Raw genomic sequence first — 19,192 nt, forward strand, 5'->3', positions numbered from 1 at the left:
TCTTTGGTGCTAAAGAGGCAGGCGCAGGCGAGGAGTCCCGAGGCGTCACGCAAAGGTTTCCATGTCGGTGCAATGAGACCAAGCCCAGCAGGACGGCAAGATGAAGGTCACCACGGAGTCCACGACAACGTCAGCACCAGAGCCTTTGGTAGGCGAAGAGCACTTTTTGTCAGGATAACTTGTACTCGTTGTCCCCCTTCAAATTGGCCGTTGTGGGATCCCTTCCCGCCTAATATTTGGGGAGAGGACCCGGGCCTCTATAAATAGGGCTAGCCACCACCGTAGCCGGGGATCGGCCCATCGAGAGACGAAGAGGCTCATCGAGAGATAGATCATTCAGATCATCCCCAACCACACAAGCTCATCGAGCTCAAGAACACCTCCCCTCAGGAGGTTGTTCTTTCCTTGTACTTGTTCATCCCCAGCCTACAAGGCAATCCACCACACCACACTAGAGTAGGGTATTACACCACAACGGTGGCCCGAACTAGTATAAACTTCTGTGTCCTTTGTTCCTTGGGTTCGGCGAGCTAGGCTTTGCGATCGTTGCGAGGGCGTGAGCTAGGGGGAGAGAGATCTTCGTGCGCACCCTAGTGTTCGGACCTCAAGGGTTTCCCGAAACCCGTAATCCGACACCGAGCAACAAGCCCCTGAAGAAAAAGTTGACGAAGAGATTGAGATGGAGAAGGCAGTTTCATCGCCTTTCAAGGAAAGTCATGCTGAGCCCTCTGGATCCATCAAGGAGGGTGATCAAGTTGAGGGGGAGCAAATTGCTTCCCGAGGAAATACCACCCAAGTCTCCTCATCTGGTGCCCCTACCCAGATGGAGGTTGATCTCGCTTCTGGTTCTTTGGCTTCCCAGCCAGAACAGGAAGAAAAGAAAGATGAAGAGCCCATGGCTCACGAAGAAGAAGCTCAAGCAGATGTACCACCAGTTTTGCCTCAACAAATTGTACCACCTGTAGTGACCCAGCAAGATGTACCTTCAGCTATGCTACAGCATACCGAAGGAGGAGATGTTGTGACCCAAGTGTCCGAGGATGTTGTCGTGCCTCCCTCCGTTGAGAGTGCACCGAAAGAAAAGGCCCTTGTGCCTGAGAGTCAAATTGCCGCTAAAGGAGTTCGAACAAAGGAAATTGAAGGAGAGACCAGTGCTTCCATGCCATCAACCCCAGGGAAAGTAGAAAGGCATAGCATAGGCGGTCTTCTTCTCCGGGCCATGTCGGATGGCGAGGGAAGAGGAAGGTGGAGACGAAGAGTAATGTGCTCAGGATGACGACATGAAGAGGACGAGGTTGTGGCTAGGATTAGGGACGCCGACCGGCTTAAATAGTCGGACTCTGGTCTCGAACGGCGAGCCGGAACGGCGCCACACGGCATTCACACCCTCATCGGAGGATACGCCCGTCAGACTGTTGGGTTTCGGGACGATTCTATGTGGGACCAGTCCGTCAGTATGATGTGACGAACGCGTTCGGGTCTCCTCATATCCACCCTATATGTGGGCTAGATATGAGGAATGCCGGCCAGTCCGAGCGCTTGAGCCCCATTTGAGGCGCCCGTTTTGGTCGGGTTTTTTGACCGGGTTGTTCGACCGAGCGTTTGAGGCGGGTCTAGGGCGCCGGGCTGTACATGCTCTTACACTTTTGAGTTCTTGTGTTTTAGACTGGGTTGTAGCTGCAATCCAGCGTAACCATAGCCTGAAACCAAGCGCACAGGAGCCAAAGGAAGCGTGGTCAAACAGTCACATGATATCTGTTTCACTTGAACTCTGAAACATCCACACCGAACAACTGACGAATCCAGTCCAAGCCAGCAGGGGCCACGTGTGCATGGAAGCGCCTGGGCGCGCTTGCGGGCACTTACCGTGCAGTCCTCAAATAACCATCTCTGCATCTGAATACCTCATATATGAAATCTTAAAACCATGCAAAGAAAAGATCTACATATTACGTAGATCAACTAATCCTCGACCCCGCTACTCGTTGTCGTCGGAGATGTCCACTATCTCCGTTCTGGGCTCAGAGTACATGGGGGGCAGACACAACTCCGGCTCCTCCTCTGCCTCCGCCTCCATCTCCGCTTCCACCTTGTTGAAGAGCGCGTCGGTCTCCGCCTGTTCGTGCTGAAGGAAGCGCTGGTTGGACTCAACGTACGCCTCATGCTGGATGGACTCCAAGATGGATGTCTGCTCCACCATCTCCGCCGTTTGGGCGATGGCGAACTCCGCCATGGCCTCCTCTATGGTGAAGCTCCCAACCGACCCCGGCTCCTCGGGATCCGCCCCTCCATGGGCTTGCTGCTTTTGCCCTTCTCCTTCCTCTTCTCCAGCTCCAGCGAGTTCGTAGGCAGGGCGTCTGCGATCCGGGCCACATGCCTCGCTCGAATCTCCTCCTTACCTGGAAGCGCTTTGGCGTTAGCATAGCATAGGTGGTCTTCTTCTTCGGACCATGTTGGATGACGAGGGAAAAGGAAGGTGGAGACGAAGAGTAATGTGCTCGGGCTGACAGCATAAAGACGAAGAGGTTGTGGCTAGGATTGGGGACGTCGGCCGGCTTAAATAGCCAGACTTCGGCCTCGAATGACGAGCCAAAACGGCGCCACACAGGATTCACACCCCCATCAAAGGATACACCCGTCAGTCTGTTGGGTTTCTAGGTAATTCTATGTGGGACCAGACCGTCAGTCCGACGTGGCGAACGCGCTCGTGTCTCCTCATATCCATCCCATATGTGGGCTGGATATGAGGGATGCCGGTTTGAGGCGTTCTCCATCGCAGGCGTTCAGTCCGGGCGCTTGAGACCCATTTTAGGCGCTTGTTTTGGTCGGGTTTTTTAACCGGTTATTGACCGGGTTGTTCGACCGAGCGTTTGAGACGGGTCTAGGGCGCTAGGCCGTACACGCTCTTACACTTTTGAGTTCTTGTGTTTTAGACTGGGCTGTAGCTGCAATCCACCGTAAGCGTAGCCTGAAACCAAGCGCACAGGAGCCAAAGGAAGCTTGGTCAAACAGTCACATGATATCCGTTTCACTTGAACTCTGAAACATCTGCACAAAACAACTGACGGATCCAGTCCAAGCCAGCAGGGGCCACGTGTGCATGGAAGCCTCTAACATGCTCTCGCGCCATTACCATTTCTCGATTTATTTTTCGTGTGCACTTGTTTCGGATAAGCGGTTGCATGCGTGCGTAGGTGCTCGTGCCGGCCTGGCATGGCGCGGCCAAGAATAACGCCAGCCGCGCACGCCATCCTTGGGCTCCTGTCTCGCGCTGACACGTGGGACCGACTAAGTGCACGCAGATCATGAGACGATAAGATGCCAGACGAACAGTGCAGAGCCTTCTCCTGCTGACAATCCTAGCCTAGTAGCTGGTCACTGTTTCCTTTTTCCTTTTCTTTTCTCTATATCTACCACCGGTGTGCATGCACATGGCTGCTTCAAAACACAGATAGGATGAGATGGAAATGAGATAAGATCCGGAAAGAAAGAGGCTGTTGGTTCAGAGTACAGTACAGCCTAGGCTGGACATATGCAGATCACAGTGTATGTGCTGTGCAGGCGGGCACTCATGGATCTGCGCACAAGTAACAGTCACTCAATCCGTTTCAGTCAGTTCAGCAGCCTCCTACTAGATCTATGAAGGAACAGCAGTCACTTGATCCATCTCACTCAATATATTGCATATACTTACTAAAATAAATGACAGCCTAAAAATTGTGCCGCCGGAATATATATAAATAAGGTTAGCCAAATAAAAACCATAGTACTACATATAATGCAAAAACAAAAATTTAATAAGATCTACTCACTCCGTTCCTAAATATTTATCTTTGTAGAGATTTCAAATGGACTATCACATACGTACGTATATAGACATATTTTAGAGTGTAGATTCACTCATTTTGCTTCGTATGTAGTCACTTGTTACAATCTCTAGAAAGACAAATATTTAAAAAGAGAGGGAGTACTAGCATATTCATATGAAGAATAACAACCAAAATGCATTCTCAGGACTGTCTATTTATTACTACTGCACACTGGATTCACAATATTAGCCCTCGATGCAACGACAATCTTGGGAGTTTTTAAAGGGGAGATGAACGGATTGGGAGGGCAGACAGGTTGAGGGGGGCACATCAGGCACTTGCATAAAGTTCTCTTCTGTAGGACAGGCTCTGCCTTTTCAGGTAACAGTCGTTATCAGGAGCAGCTACCTTCTTTCTACCTATCTACCCTAATGCATCTGGCGGACACTGGGTAAACTTAGGCCAACTCCATCGCGCGATCCTATCCTGTCCGCCCCGTCCGTTTAGAATAAAACGAACAAACGAGGCGGCTCAGCGGGCGGGAGCAAACAGACTTTTGTTTGTTCTGTGTTCGTTTTTGACCCATCCACGGCCCAAATTTGTGCCGCTTTTGGGATGAAACGGACACCACACGGACGCGCGGGCCGTCTGCGCATGTCCTTCCTGGCCCGCCCGTCGGTGGCACAGAGCGGGCCTTTTTCTATCCGCCCCCTCCCTCCGGCCGCACCCCCCTCCACTCTTCCCCACTTTTCCCCTCGCTGCCGCCGTCGTCGCCGCTGTCATTGCAGCCGTGCAGTTCGGACGCGCGCTCGTCCAGCCCCTTCCCCTCGGCGCCGCCGAGCTACCCAACCACGACCACCTGGTTTGCGCACCCGCCGGCTGGATTTGGGGCGGATCCGGTCGGTCTTGAGCTCGCCCGGTTGTGGGAGGCCGGGCCGCGCCATGGACTAGTCGGGCACCTCGCCGGAAGGCCCTGGCAGGGCCGCAATGCCACATGCAGGCAGTGGCTCCTCCTCTAGCCGCTCGGATCTGCACTGTCGGTGGTCTGTCGGAAGATACACGAATGGCGGTTGGCCGGGCTCGGTGCTTGCCCAAAAGCTCGCCGGCGCACCGTTGCCACTCATTAAGTGCGACCACTGCCCAAGGATGGTCGTGCGCCGCATGTCTACAACGCCGGTACATCCCGGATGGGTGTTCATCAAGTGCTTACACGATGGGGTATGTGCTCTTTTTTAGCTTGGGTTTGTGCTCTAGTTTTGACTAGTTGTACTAACTACAAATTTTATTGTGTAGCACGGATGCAAGTTATGGTATTGGGAAGAAGAGTACATCGATATATTGATAGAGCGAAATTTAGTACATGTTCGTGCACTTTTAGCTAGCATAAAGGTTGTAGATGAGACAAGTGCATTTGTTGCTAGATTAGAGGCTAGACATGAGACTAGGTGTGAGGAAGCAACATTGACTTCTGGCTTGAAGAAGAAAGGAGGATGCCAGATCGAGCCTCCTCCACAGATCAACAATGAGTGCATCGAGAAGGCCCTAACCCAACTCAAGGGAGCAGTTATGAAAGTTGGGTATCTTCTAAAATGTATTCTTGTTGTTCTTGTTTTTTTTGTCTTACTTTACTAGTCAAAATGTGATGATGTATTTTTCATGTACCAAAACTGAATGATGAAAAAAGTTAAGGACTTACAAAGAAAAATGTACGTGGACAGGAAGCGGTCGGGATGCGTCCGCGCGCTAGGCGCACGGCCACCGCATCCCAGGACAGGCCCGGACACGACCCCATCGCCCTACCCAAACAGACAGAATCCGAACAAAACAGACGTCCGTTTGAAGTCGCACGGTGGAGTTGGCCTTAGCTCCCACTCTGAGCCTCGGGTAAGTTATCACTAAGAGTCTTGACTTCTCATTAGGTTGACCAGTTAACAAGAAATTATTATCACTAACACGGTGACCCCGTGCAGATTATCCATGAATCCCGCACAATGATTGAGTGTCCAGATGCTAATCAGGCCACGTGAAAATAATTAAATTGTAGGAGCACAACTGAATCTTGGACAGAAAATTGGAACCAAAAACTTATTGACCGGGGGCAGAACAGGTAGCTCCAGCCCCGAGTTCTGAAGGGAAGAGAAAAGAAAAGCAATTTCCTTAATTGTTTTTTCGAAGTCAACCGACGCTGGCAATCAGAAGCTGGACCTAACATGGCTCCTGTGCTGTGACGATAATTGGAAGCCATTCATGTTACTGCACTCGATCGGCAGGCAGGCAGGCAGGCATCATCTCATGTGGCGTTCAATCACCTGATTATTTGGGAACAGGAAGGAGGCAGCGGTGCCTAACAAACAGATCAAAGGAGAATCCTTTACTTGGTAGGGGACACATGGGGATTTCTTGTGCTGCTCCAATTTGGATCAGGTGCAAGGCTTAAAATAACGGTGTACTACTGGCGCCCCCTAGCTCATACCTCACTTCTTCGCCTTGGAGAAGCGCAGGCACCTATACTTCTCACCGCTGACTGTGATCTCAAGGGCTCCGTCTTGGTTATCCTGATTCGAAGCAGTTCCCATCAGGACACTCTTTTCTTTCTCCAGATTCTCCCTTTCCATTTTAAGCCTTGCCTCTTGCCGCGCAATTTCAGCCTGCAAAAGGAGGATTGCAGCATGCCATGTTAAATGTCCCCAAAGCATGATGAACTACGAAGCAATAATGACATTCCCTAAAGAAACGAAGCAATGATAACATAAGAAACGTTAGCCTGTTGGCATCTTTCGATGATTTTGATAGAGAAAATATTTAGTTTACTACACACTATGGTTTGCTCTAATTGGAAATTACCATATCGATTTGATGTTTTGTTAGTTTGAAGACCTCATCACCACGTTTCAACTTTCATGAGCTCAGGTTATGATTCAGTTTTGGCTCTTAGGTTATGATCTCAGGAGACAATCTTCTGGTGCACCCGCAAAGCTACTGTTTGTTCATTATGATTACAACCTGTGAATATGTGCTCAACAAACTATACGGATACTTAATTGGAGAAGCACCAACTAAGCAAGCAAGATAATGATATCAAATTCATTAAGTTAGTAGTCAGCAAGCAACTTAGGTAGATCTGCATCTTATGTTGGCACTTACTAGTTACCATGGAAAATAATAGCCAAAGTAATAACGGCAAGAACAGAATGCATAGCACAATTTTGTAATGAGGTTGTCTAACCTAACTTTCTAATTAAATGATTAACTGGTCAGATTCACGAAGAGAGCTAGCCTACCAACTGTTAGGCCCTGTTTGGTTCGGCTGTGGATTTCTAAAAGCAGCAGTGAAAAATCTGTTGTGGAAAAATGGCTGTGAAAAATCTGATGTAAAAAACATGTAGGTCATTTGACAAACCAGCTGATACAGCTTTTTCAGATTTTGCCCGCAGCAGAATCAGATTTTGGAAAGCACGTCATGGGCTGCTTTCGCTTTTAGTTTAGATTTTGGCAGCGGATTTCTGAAATCGGATTCTGCTGGGTTTGCCCTTTGGTTCAGATTCTGCTGCGCGGCAGCGGAATCCGTCGATAAAAGCTAAACCAAACAGGGCCTTAGGGTGTATGAGTCTATGAGATAATGTACCAAAAATGGGATTGGTGTAGCCCAAGGAGGGTACACATGTTCATCCCCGCTTTGTCACCTCCCTCCACCTAATCTATCTTGTCACCTCTACCAATCCCACACACCCAGTACACAGAGGAGGTGCTTCATACGTTGCAGTGTCATTTTCTTGTGTTGTGCATCTCACACTGTAGAGTATTGCCAAAACTAGGACCATATCTAATGCATTTGTCTCCTAGCTATCAATTTATATCTTTCCTTAGAAGAGTCTCACCAAGACTCAACTACCACACATTACTTGAATAGGTATATAATTTCTGGACTAAGTAACCATATTTACATGCACAATCATAAAGATCTGACAACTGATAATGAAGTTAGACAATACGAAGCAACAAGGTACTACAGAGTACATGCAGCAGAAAAGGAAAACCATGACTTGTAGCACAAAGAATGCTAGTCTGATATGCTCTATTCTAGTCACACATGACCACCTGAGGACCAATGCTTCTCAGACGTATCTTACATTCTTATCTTCACCTGTAAGTCACCTTTCTACGATTGACTATATTCTCTACGTAACTGAAGAGGCCAACTTTATTCCCCTGACGCCCTTGTGGATACTACGGCATAAAACAAGCAATAATCTCTTACATTGTACTTCTGCAGTTTAACATCACAAGAAACTGAAAGACATTGACACGAAACCATCAAGAAAAGCTCACGTTTCGAGCAAGAATTGTGATACCGTGGGAGTATCAAGAGTCAAAAATAATGAATAGTACACTGAAACACAAACCAAGCTGCCGCTGCGGCATACATATTTCCCTCATTCTCGATCGCGCAAAAGATGATGCAGAATGCTGATCAGGGTGGCAGGGGAGGACGGAACGGGGGGCATGAATTAAGCGAGCCATGAATCGGATTTGGGGACTCGTTACCTCGCGGCGGGAGAGCTCGGCCTTCCACGCGGCCTCCCGCTCGGCGACCTCGCGCTCGCGCTCCTCGATGTAGCTCTGCATCTCGCGCTCCCTCATGACGCGGTCCTGGATGTCCGCGTCCAGCGCCTCCTTGAGCTCCTTCACGAACCTGTCCACCACCGCCTTTATCCGCACCGACATCTTACCGCGCCTCAACAACCACCACCACTCCTCCTGGCGCCTCTTGCTACCGGCGCCGGTCACCTGCGGCCTCCACGGACCATGGCTTCTAGGGCTTGCGAGAAGAGGACGCCGGAATCCCTCCTGGGCGCGTTTCTTTCCTGTTCTGTTTCGGCTTTGCGTGCTTGGATGAGGCGGATGAGCTGGGAAAGAGATACGGCCCAGTGGGCTTCTTTATGTCCGCTATTTTGCTCACCTGCCCCTCTTTCTCTTTCTCCTTTTCTTTTCTTACCTTTTTTTTTCTCCTTTATCTTTGTTCTTTTGACTGCTGGTATACGGTACTACTCCCTCACAAAAAAATTGTATATAGTACTAGTCTTACTCTTCTTTCACAAGATACTAATATAAATGTGGTTAAGCATCTGAGTTGCAAAGAAAAAGTTGTAACAACTTGTGATCAAGCCATTAGTCGCCACAGGAGCCTTGCCAGTGTGTGTTACCTTCTCTACCAATAGTCGCCACATGAGCAAACTCCATCCTGGAAATGGTGGAACCGGACCGGGTCCCTGATTATGATCACCTTGCCTTCACTCTTGGAGACGAGCTTCACGAATGAGTGGCAGTCACCACAGATCCTGAGGTTCTTCATGATCCTTACAGGCTTCCCCTTCATTGAATTCATCATTGCAAATGCAACAGCCAGTTTCTCGCTGTGATATTTCAGCAGATCTTCCTTCTGCTCGCTCTCAAGATCCTGCAGCACAAACTCTGTCAGCGGGACATAACCGAGGTCTGTGACCAGCCTGATTAGTCGGTTCAGTTCCTGAACTATGCCAGCTGAGCATGGGTGTGACAGTTCACCAGCAATGAACACATGGACTTGTTTCCCCAGCTCGATCCAGCTGCGCCCGGGCTCTTTTTTGGCCCCTTGGTTTCTCATCACCTTCCATGACTTCTCGGCATCTAACCATTGTCGCAAATCAGCATATGTATTTGACAACAATATGCGTGCACCTTGGTCTTCCGGCTCAAGTTTAAGGATCTCTCTTGCTGCATATGCTGCAAGGTTAGCGTTTTTGTGCATTCTGCATGCCCCAAGAAGAGTTCTCCATATGACCGAGTCCGGCTCAAAGTTCATCTCACTGATGAACTTCACAGCTTCGTCAAGCTTCCCTGACCGACCAAGGAGATCAACCATGCAGTTGCAATGCTCCCTCTCAGGCTGAATGCCAAAGAGCTTCTCCATGGACCTAAAGTAATACCAACCATCTTCCACCAAGCCAGCATGACTGCATGCAAACAGAACTCCAACCATTGTTATATGGTTTGGTGTAGGTCCTTCAGATTGCATCAAGTCGAAAACCTTCAGCGCCTCGACACTTCTCCCATTCTGCGCCAAACCAGAGACCATGGTGCTCCATGAGATCACATCCCTACGAGGCATTCTGCTGAACAAGGCGTCTGCCTCCTGCAAGCTCCCACATTTGCAGTACATGTCCAGAAGTGCATTGTGCAGAATCAAGTCCCTCTCATACTTGAGCACATGAGCATGTACCTGCCTTCCCAAGTCGAGCATGACCATCCCTGTGCACGCCCGGAGGACACTGGTCAAGGTACCCTGGTTAGCTGAGAAACCAGACTCCTTCATCCTCATGAACAATTCTACCGCCCCAACACCATCACCACTCTGTGCGAACCCCGCGATGATCGAATTCCACACAACCAAATCACGGGTGACCATCTCGTCAAAGACCCCGCGCCCGCTGTCCAAATCTCCAAGCTTCATATACGCATCAATCAAGGAGCTCCGCACAAACACATCCGAATCCAGCCCGACCTTAACAATGCTCGCGTGCACAGCAGCGAGCACCCCAGGTGTGCCGCAGGCACCAAGAACACTAGAGTATGTGTAACTGTTGGGAGCCACATCGTCCCTCTTCATGTCCACAAGAAACCTGAGCGCCTCCTTTTTCCTCCCGCCGGCATTGGCCAGAGCCGCCACGACGGTCGTCCAAGAGACGACGTTCCTGTGAGGCATATCGCCGAACAGCTCGAGCGCGTCGTGGAGCAAGCCGAACTTGGCGTACATTGAGATCAGAGAGTTGGAGACGAAGAGGCCGGTGTCGGGCGCTTCTCCTCCGCTGTTGGCCGTGCGGGAGACATGGTCATGGATGAGGCGGCCGTCGTTGGCCGTGCCGTGGCGGACGCAGAGCTTGATGAGGCGGCAGAGCGAGATGGGGTCCGCGCGGACGCCGGCCGCGGTGAGGTCGGGGAGCAGCGCGAGCGCGGCCGGGAGGGGGCCATCGTCGCTGAGGCGGGAGAAGGTTGCGAGGAGAGGGTGCGGTTGGGAGTGGGAGTGGAGGCAGCGGCGACTCCGGCGAGCTGCGGCGAGACGCTTGCAAGGCAGGCGGTTGAACAGCGATCTCATATGTGGCAAAAGGGCTCGTGGCGGGAGACGGCTCGAGTTCCGCTAGGCTTAGATCGACTCGACTGTGGGAAATGGAACCGAATCAATGTAACAAAGGCAAATTATCAAAAGGGTCACTAAACTACAGTTATTTTTTTTCTTGATTAGACCTATTAATAATAGAAATAAAGCAAACCAATCTGTGGTTGGATAGTTAGTTGGGCAGAGATATCTTCGATCTTGGTGCTAGCTATTTTCGGATTTAATTCAAAATTTTCGGCGATGTGCATTTAACGGAAGCAAATATTCCTATCAACTACGCCACGCCTTTGATGACTTCGTCAATCTTAACATGATATGCCGGCTCTTTCTCTCGAAAACAAACAAAATGAAGACGGTGGTTATATGTTCTAATCTCTCTTTATTTCAAAACTAACACCTAAAAAAAGTTAAAAAAATCGTTGATCGAGAGGATATAAGGGTTTTGTTACATCATCACACGTCAGAAAGGGCCCAAGAATTATTTAATCTATTCCTCCACTCATTCGAAGGAATTTGAAGGTATTAAGGGCTCCTTTGATTCAAAGGAATTGCAATGAATTTTTGGAGGATTTAAACCCTTAGGAATTTTTACTGTGATGCTCGTTTGATTCGTAGGATTGGCATCCTTAGGAATTTGTCTATAGGATCCATTTGTACTACATTTTGGAGGATAATTTCCATCCACTCAAACCTCTTTGTAAAATTTCTTTGTTTTTCCCGCGCTATCAAGGACCTCTTTGATTCGTAGGATTTTGAAAACATAGGAATAGGAAAAGTGTAGGGTTGGAGTGACATGCCCATTTGAATCCTATAGAATTAGCAACGATTGTTTGATGCCATGGGAAAAACAAAGAAATTGTAAAAAGAGGTTCGAGTGGATGTTAAATTTCCTATGAAATGTAGTACAGAAGATTCCATAGGAAAAATTCCTATGGGATCCAATCTTATGAATCAAAGGACCAACATAGGAAAAAATCCAAAGGATTTCAATCCTCCAGAAATCCTATAAAATTCTTTTGAATCAAAGAAGCCCCAAACATTCTTTCAAATCCTGTAGGATACTATGAGGCATGCCATCCTATTCCTACATTTTTCCTATTCCTTCATTTTGACAATTGTACCGACCCGATCCGAATGGATCAAGTCTCTGTGCTTAAGTGTCATCCCTGGATCGGTATGCTGACACACACAGTATTCGAGGATTTATAACAGAGATAAATCACATGTATAAAATAACGTAAATACTATTACCTCGATCCAAATAGCAGAAGTAACAAGGTTGTGGATTCCCATCAACACCAACGGCAAAGTTGAGTGTAGAAATCATAACCCTAACGTATCACTTACTCGTCGTAAGAAATCCTGGAACATGAGATGTTGCAGCCACAAAGGGTCAGTACATTGAATGTACTGGGAAATTCACACCATGGAGAATGATGAACAATGGCTATCACTACATGCATATTTGGCTGGTGGAAAAGCTCTACGGTTATAAGGTTTTTGCGAAAAGCCAATTTTTCCCTACCGCAAAGAAATAGATTTTATTTAACTATCATGGTAATTGTTGAACATTGAGAATGGTTGACAGCATTCTCAATCCCAATTAAGTAACATCATTAAACCCAACAATATTTATTTAAAGTAACATGATGAGATCAACAGGATAATTCAGGTACTAGATACTCAAATTGTCCATAACCGGGGACACGGCTAATCATGATTAGTTTATACACTCTGCAGAGGTTTGCGCACTTTTCCCCACAAGACTCGATCGCCTCCGTTTGGTTTCTCGCACTACACGGTGTTTGAGAAGACGGATGACCGAGACATAGTCTTTCAAAAGCGCTAGCACCTTACGATCGGGTAAACCATACCACCTACATCCCCTACATCTGCTAGTCTACCACTGTAAGAGTTCGCATGACTTAGTCAACTATGCTAGGGCCCATAATAGCTTGTGGCTGCACACGGATGTTTCTAGTATGAATAATCTCATGATCCCTTTGAGCCTGGATGGCGGTCCATAAACAACAGGCAATCCTGGTCTACCCAGGTGCCTAGATAGGCAATCCTGGAATAACCAGGTGCCTCAGTCCACCCAGATGTGTGTTTAAGTTGCCACCTTACGTAAATCATTAATTAACAATCTCACATATGTCAGGGATACTCTCAAAACCCAATCCACGTCTACGAGCATAGCATGGCACTATAAGCATAATGTAATAGTAACTCCCAAGGGTTTGATAACAAACAGGTAATAGGTACTACCTCAACTACTTCCCATCCCACAATTTAATTAGATCCTAATCATGCAATGTTTGTGGTTTGATCTAATGCAATGAAAACTGGGTATGAAGGGGATATGATCAAAGTGTGAACTTGCCTGCAATGTTGATAAAGATGATTCGCACTCAAAACTCTTGATAGCTCTACTTTTCACACTCCGGTCAATCTATCGTAAGCAAGCAATAGTAACCACCCATAAGCAATCACTCAAAAGATAAAAAAGATCGAAGAAGACAATTCGGAAAACATCAAAATCAAGCAAATAACTCTTGCAACATAAAACAATTTCTAACAGTACCAAAATTATATGAATTTGGCCTTATCAGAAATTTTAGGTCAAGAGCTTCGATTTGCAAAAAGAATCAACTCAAACGGAGCTACGAAACTCAAGTTATGATCAAACGAAGTTTGAATTAAAATCTGATCTAATTCAAATTTTAAACTTTTCAAAAACATGTTTGAGTTGGGTTACTGGAAAGAGGGGATCATAACGAAGAAGTGGGCATTGGTTTCGTTGGATTTGGACTAACGAGTAAAAAGTTAAAGCAGAATTTCTCTTGTCCATGAACTGCATTCGAAATAATCCATTGATTCTGCAAGCCAAACAAACATCTATCGTTCCTTCACAATCTCTCAGGATTTTGCGTAACTCCTATAAGATCGTCTATCGATAAACGCCGTATCTTCCTCCAGGGTTTTTCCTTCAGCAAAATGTGCTTGCTTCTTCGCAGGTCCTGGGCCTGTGGGTTATGGCCCATCTCATCACTTGTAGTCCTTGAACTTATCATCGGGAAACTGATCATTATTCCAACTTCCAACTTCCTAGTATTCTTAAATCCATCCAATTGTACTGTCTTCCTTCCTTCTATTGGCACCAAACTAGGACATGATTACTCAGACTCATCATGGAGTTTCCATTGATCCATATTTCCGACACCATACCTCCTTTATATCCAATAGTAATTTATCTCTTCATCCTCGTGGGATATCCCTCATACCGAGATAGAAACCTATACTTATGAAGTCCATATTCACTTCGTGGAACATCATTATCCTTTCCAGGGTCAAGCGTCTTTACAGGGAAATATTGTCCATCTCTGCATGGCACTTCTTCAACTGGGAATTGTGAAACACATCATGAACTCCTGACAGTCCTTCGGGTAACTCCAACCTGTAGGCCACTTCTCTCATACGCTCCAAAACTCAGTATGTCCTACAAATCTCGGGGCTAATTTTCCCTTAACTCCAAATCATTTTAATTCCTCGCAGAGGGGGCACATGAAGACATGCTCTGTCTCCAATTTCATAGACTACCTCCTTGCATTTTTTTTAAGTCTGCATAACTCTTCTGCCTGGACTGAGCTACCTTCAGTCTATCTCAAATCAACTTAACATTCTCTTCTGACTCCTTGATCACATTTGGTTCAAACAACTGACGGTCTCCAATTTCATCCCACATACTCTTGGGGTATCACACATATTGAGACAAAACTCGTATTCATTTTTTCCGAAATCCACTCAGTGGAGTATCCTTATCTTTTCCAGGGGTCAACGGTTCTTACAGGGTACTACCACCCTTAAAATGCACAAATCTTCCCTAGACCATATTTCTCATATCCTCAGAATGGCCCAAATTCTTCTTCATAGAGGAACAACTCATAAAATCCATATCAGTACCAACGATGCTAACTTTATTCATTCTCTAATGATTACAATCTCTCACTTTTCCATTACATATCTCAACTCAACACCTCAATATAAGAGAAAATGTTCTCACTTCTACTACTCCATTTCTTTTGTTGCAAACTCAACTATCTAGCACAAGTTTCCTTCTCTTTGGGACAATCTCTGGCAAAGTGCCCTGCTTCATTACAACGAAAACATATTACTTCTGACAAGTATCGAGGTTTCCTTTTTGGGCAACTGTTGAGGTAGTGCCCTGACTCCTTGCACCTGTAACAGGTGATATGACTCAGGTCCTTCCTGGAATCCAACCTGCTTCTCTTCCTGGACTTTTCCATTCCAATCAGGGCTTCTATCTCCTGTGGGTCATATTCTACTTCCTCTGTCGGGAATTCTACTGGATCCACATTCAAACATTTTTGGGAGATGTGTCCTTCTTCTCCACATGAATAGCATGACTTGGTGCAGGGTTTAATTGGTTCTTCTTTGGGCGTGTCCTCCGTCTCTTCCTTCATCACAGGTTCTTCTAAAATTTTCATAAGGGCTCCTTCCTTTACTTCTTTCTTCTGCTGGATGGTTCGTTGTACCATGGGGTAAATGTGACACTGAGCAGGATAGTGGGTAGTCCCTTCACACAAGAAACAAGTAATCGGCCTAGTTGGGCATTCTTCAACTGGGTGACTTCCTTCACAATTAGGGCATTCGTCCTTGTGTTCTTTATGGGTGTGTCCTATTTCTCCACAAATTTTGCATGCACAAGATTTATTCATATCCTTTCCATAATGCTTCAACTTCTGGGACACAAGCCGAGACTTTGGCAGAGTCAACTTAAATTCTTTCCAAGTGGTTACTCCTTGCCATCCATTGATGGTTTGGTACATCCTCCACCAAGTAGCAGCACCTCTTTCAAAGCACTGAAGAGCATGCAGGGTCATATCATTTCCAACTATAGGGTTATTCTCCATGTGATCCTCCTTGTTCTGAATTCATCGGTCTGTCTCCAATTGACTCATTGGTTTAGAAAATACGAGCTCATCTCCATTCATCATCTATTGGGTCCATGGGTTATGGGGTGAGATAAGAGAGATGGAGAGAGATGCACACAATACAAACAAAGGTTTTGAAAAGGCAGATTTTATTGTGGCTGTCGGAAAAACATCAAACAAATGACAGCTCACAACCATCGCATCTAACGTAGGTATATAACAGGGGTTTGGTCTTCTAGAGGTCAATAAATCTTCAACGTATCCAACTCTTCAAGCCTTGTTCATGCCTCAAATGGCTTCTTCCGATCATGCTTGTCTTTCTCAAGTTCTTTTGCCAGATCAACTCTATTGACGCGAAGTCTCTCGTGACGTCCTTTAATATTCTGGAGTTGCGTTCCAAACTTCTGGGTTTCAACATCCTTGGAATGAGCCATGGTCCTACTGTCCTTCAGTTCTTGACAAATCTTCGGTATCTCGAGGTTGTAGCTCCTCCAGCTTGGCTACTTCAACTTCCGGGTCCTAAGTTCTTCACGATATGCTCCTTGTCAAAATACGGCTTCTTATAGCTCCATCTTAACTTCTTGATATAACACTCCAGGTCCTAGTGATACACCGGCTAAGGTTAAAACTTCATCTCTTGCTGATAGGTGCTCCATCAGCCTTCTACCATCCAATCCTTCCATGCATATGCATGCTTAACTCAGCACGGTGAAAAATATCATAAGCGGGCGATAACCTCATGGATAGTCGTGGTTCTGCTCTTGTCATTTCCATGAGCTATCTCTCCATAGGTGATATCTCCTGCCTTAGGGTTTTCCTTGATAGAACTTTAAGTTTTTAACTCTCCATGCTCCGGTCTTTCTCCGATACACCCTGATCTCGGGCATTGACAACTTCCATAATCTGTCAAGTTCCATAAGGGTAGCCTTCCTAGGTCATACAAATCTGGGAATTCTTCAGAGCCTTCAAATTCTACTTGTCTTCGGTCTTCAACCGTTGTAGTTTTCGTTATTCAGATGCACGGAAAATACTCTTCATTCCAAATGGTCTCAGTTGTCCGATATCTTGTACTTCTTGGAGTGGTCTCATTAGTTGAATCTTCGTGTGGTCAATAGGGGAAAGGGGTATGGTCTGACTAAAGGGAATTTTTGAATAAGCTCAAAAGATAAGAGAGGTAAAAGATCCTTTTTGAAAAGAAAGTTATAAAGAAAATCTTTCCTATGGGCTTGCCAGTTTCTAGGATCACGTCCTACAGTCAACATGTGCTCTGATACCATCTTGTAGCGACCCGATCTGAATGGATCAAGTCTCTGTGCTTAAGTGTCATCCCTGGATCGGTATGCTGACACACACAGTACTCGAGGATTTATAACAGAGGTAAATCACATGTATAAAATAACGTAAATACTATTACCTCGATCCAAATAGCAGAAGTAACAAGGTTGTGGATTCCCATCAACACCAACGACAAAGTTGAGTGTAGAAATCATAACCCTAACGTATCACTTACTCGTCGTAAGAAATCCTGGAACATGAGATGTTGCAGCCACAAAGGGTCAGTACATTGAATGTACTGGGAAATTCACACCATAGAGAATGATGAACAATGGCTATCACTACATGCATATTTGGCTGATGGAAAAGCTCTACGATTATAAGGTTTTTGCGAAAAGCCAATTTTTCCCTACTGCAAAGAAATAGATTTTATTTAACTATCATGGTAATTGTTGAACATTGAGAATGGTTGACAGCATTCTCAATCCCAATTAAGTAACATCATTAAACCCAACAATATTTATTTAAAGTAACATGATGAGATCAACAGGATAATCCAGGTACTAGATACTCAAATTGTCCATAATCGGGGACACGGCTAATCATGATTAGTTTATACACTCTGCAGAGGTTTGCGCACTTTTCCCCACAAGACTCGATCGCCTCCATTTGGTTTCTCGCACTACACGGTGTTTGAGAAGACGGATGACCGAGACATAGTCTTTTAGAAGCGCTAGCACCTTACGATCGGGTAGACCGTACCACCTACATCCCCTACATCTGCTAGTCTACCACTGTAAGAGTTTGCATGACTTAGTCAACTATGCTAGAGCCCATAATAGCTTGTGGCTGCACACGGAAGTTTCTAGTATGAATAATCTCATGATCCCTTTGAGCCTGGGTGGCGGTCCATAAAAAACAGGCTATCTTGGTCTACCCAGGTGCCTAGACAGGCAATCCTGGAATAACCAGGTGCCTCAGTCCACCCAGATGTGTGTTTAAGTTGCCACCTTACGTAAACCATTAATTAACAATCTCACATCTGTCAGGGATACTCTCAAAACCCAATCCACGTCTACGAGCATAGCATGGCACTATAAGCATAACGTAATAGTAACTCCCAAGGGTTTGATAACAAACAGGTAATAGGTACTACCTCAACTACTTCCCATCCCACAATTTAATTAGATCCTAATCATGCAATGTTTGAGGTTTGATCTAATGCAATGAAAACTGGGTATGAAGGGGATATGATCAAAGTGTGAACTTGCCTGCAATGTTGATGAAGATGATTCGCACTCAAAACTCTTGATAGCTCTACTCGTCACACCCCGGTCAATCTATCGTAAGCAAGCAATAGTAACCACACATAAGCAATCACTCAAAAGATCAGAAAGATCAAAGAAGACAATTCGGAAAACATCAAAACCAAGCAAATAACTCTTGCAACATAAAACAATTTCTAACAGTACCAAAATTATATGAATTTGGCCTTACCAGAAAGTTTAGGTCAAGAGCTTCGATTTGCAAAAAGAATCAACTCAAACGGAGCTACGAAACTCAAGTTATGATCAAACGAAGTTTGAATTAAAATCTGATCTAATTCAAATTTTAAACTTTTCAAAAACATGTTTGAGTTGGGTTACTGGAAAGAGGGGATCATAACAAAGAAGTGGGCATTGGTTTCGTTGGATTTGGACTAACGAGTAAAAAGTTAAAGCCGTTTGAAAACCAGGGGCTGATCTGCAAAGAAAATATTCGCGGATGGGTCCCTGGCCGAAATTAAAAAGAAAAAGAAAAAACTATCGAGCGAACGCTCTCTACAGAACCTAAACCGACGAAAACCATTCGCTAAGGAGATCTAAACAGTGAATGTTCGCAAAATAGCTAGTAAATAAAAATAACAGGTTTTATAAAAAACGAAACGAAAACCGGTCGGTTTTATTACCGGTTCGGGCGGTTCGATGAAACCGTTGGGTCGGCAAAAAATCGGCGAGATC

At 45.9% G+C, this 19,192-nt stretch overlaps 2 protein-coding genes across 2 annotated transcripts; both read right to left on the bottom strand.

Annotated features, from left to right (window-relative positions):
* Positions 1 to 5,729: 5,729 nt before the first annotated feature.
* On the bottom strand, positions 5,730 to 8,823 carry LOC123151431 (uncharacterized). The gene is made up of 3 exons (XM_044571148.1): positions 8,355 to 8,823; positions 6,283 to 6,457; positions 5,730 to 6,153 (listed from the first exon to the last, which is right to left on the bottom strand). Exons 1-2 carry the CDS (start codon positions 8,532 to 8,534, stop codon positions 6,284 to 6,286), a joined length of 354 nt encoding a protein of 117 aa, XP_044427083.1. The 5' UTR covers positions 8,535 to 8,823; the 3' UTR covers positions 5,730 to 6,153; position 6,283.
* Positions 8,824 to 8,878: 55 nt separating this feature from the next.
* LOC123151430 (pentatricopeptide repeat-containing protein At2g03880, mitochondrial) lies at positions 8,879 to 10,978 on the bottom strand. Its single transcript, XM_044571147.1, has one exon. It carries the CDS (start codon positions 10,939 to 10,941, stop codon positions 9,019 to 9,021), a length of 1,923 nt encoding a protein of 640 aa, XP_044427082.1. The 5' UTR covers positions 10,942 to 10,978; the 3' UTR covers positions 8,879 to 9,018.
* Between the last annotated feature and the right edge of the window lie 8,214 nt (positions 10,979 to 19,192).

The sequence above is a fragment of the Triticum aestivum genome, chromosome 7A (assembly GCF_018294505.1).
Source record: "Triticum aestivum cultivar Chinese Spring chromosome 7A, IWGSC CS RefSeq v2.1, whole genome shotgun sequence".
Taxonomy (NCBI): Eukaryota; Viridiplantae; Streptophyta; class Magnoliopsida; order Poales; family Poaceae; genus Triticum; species Triticum aestivum.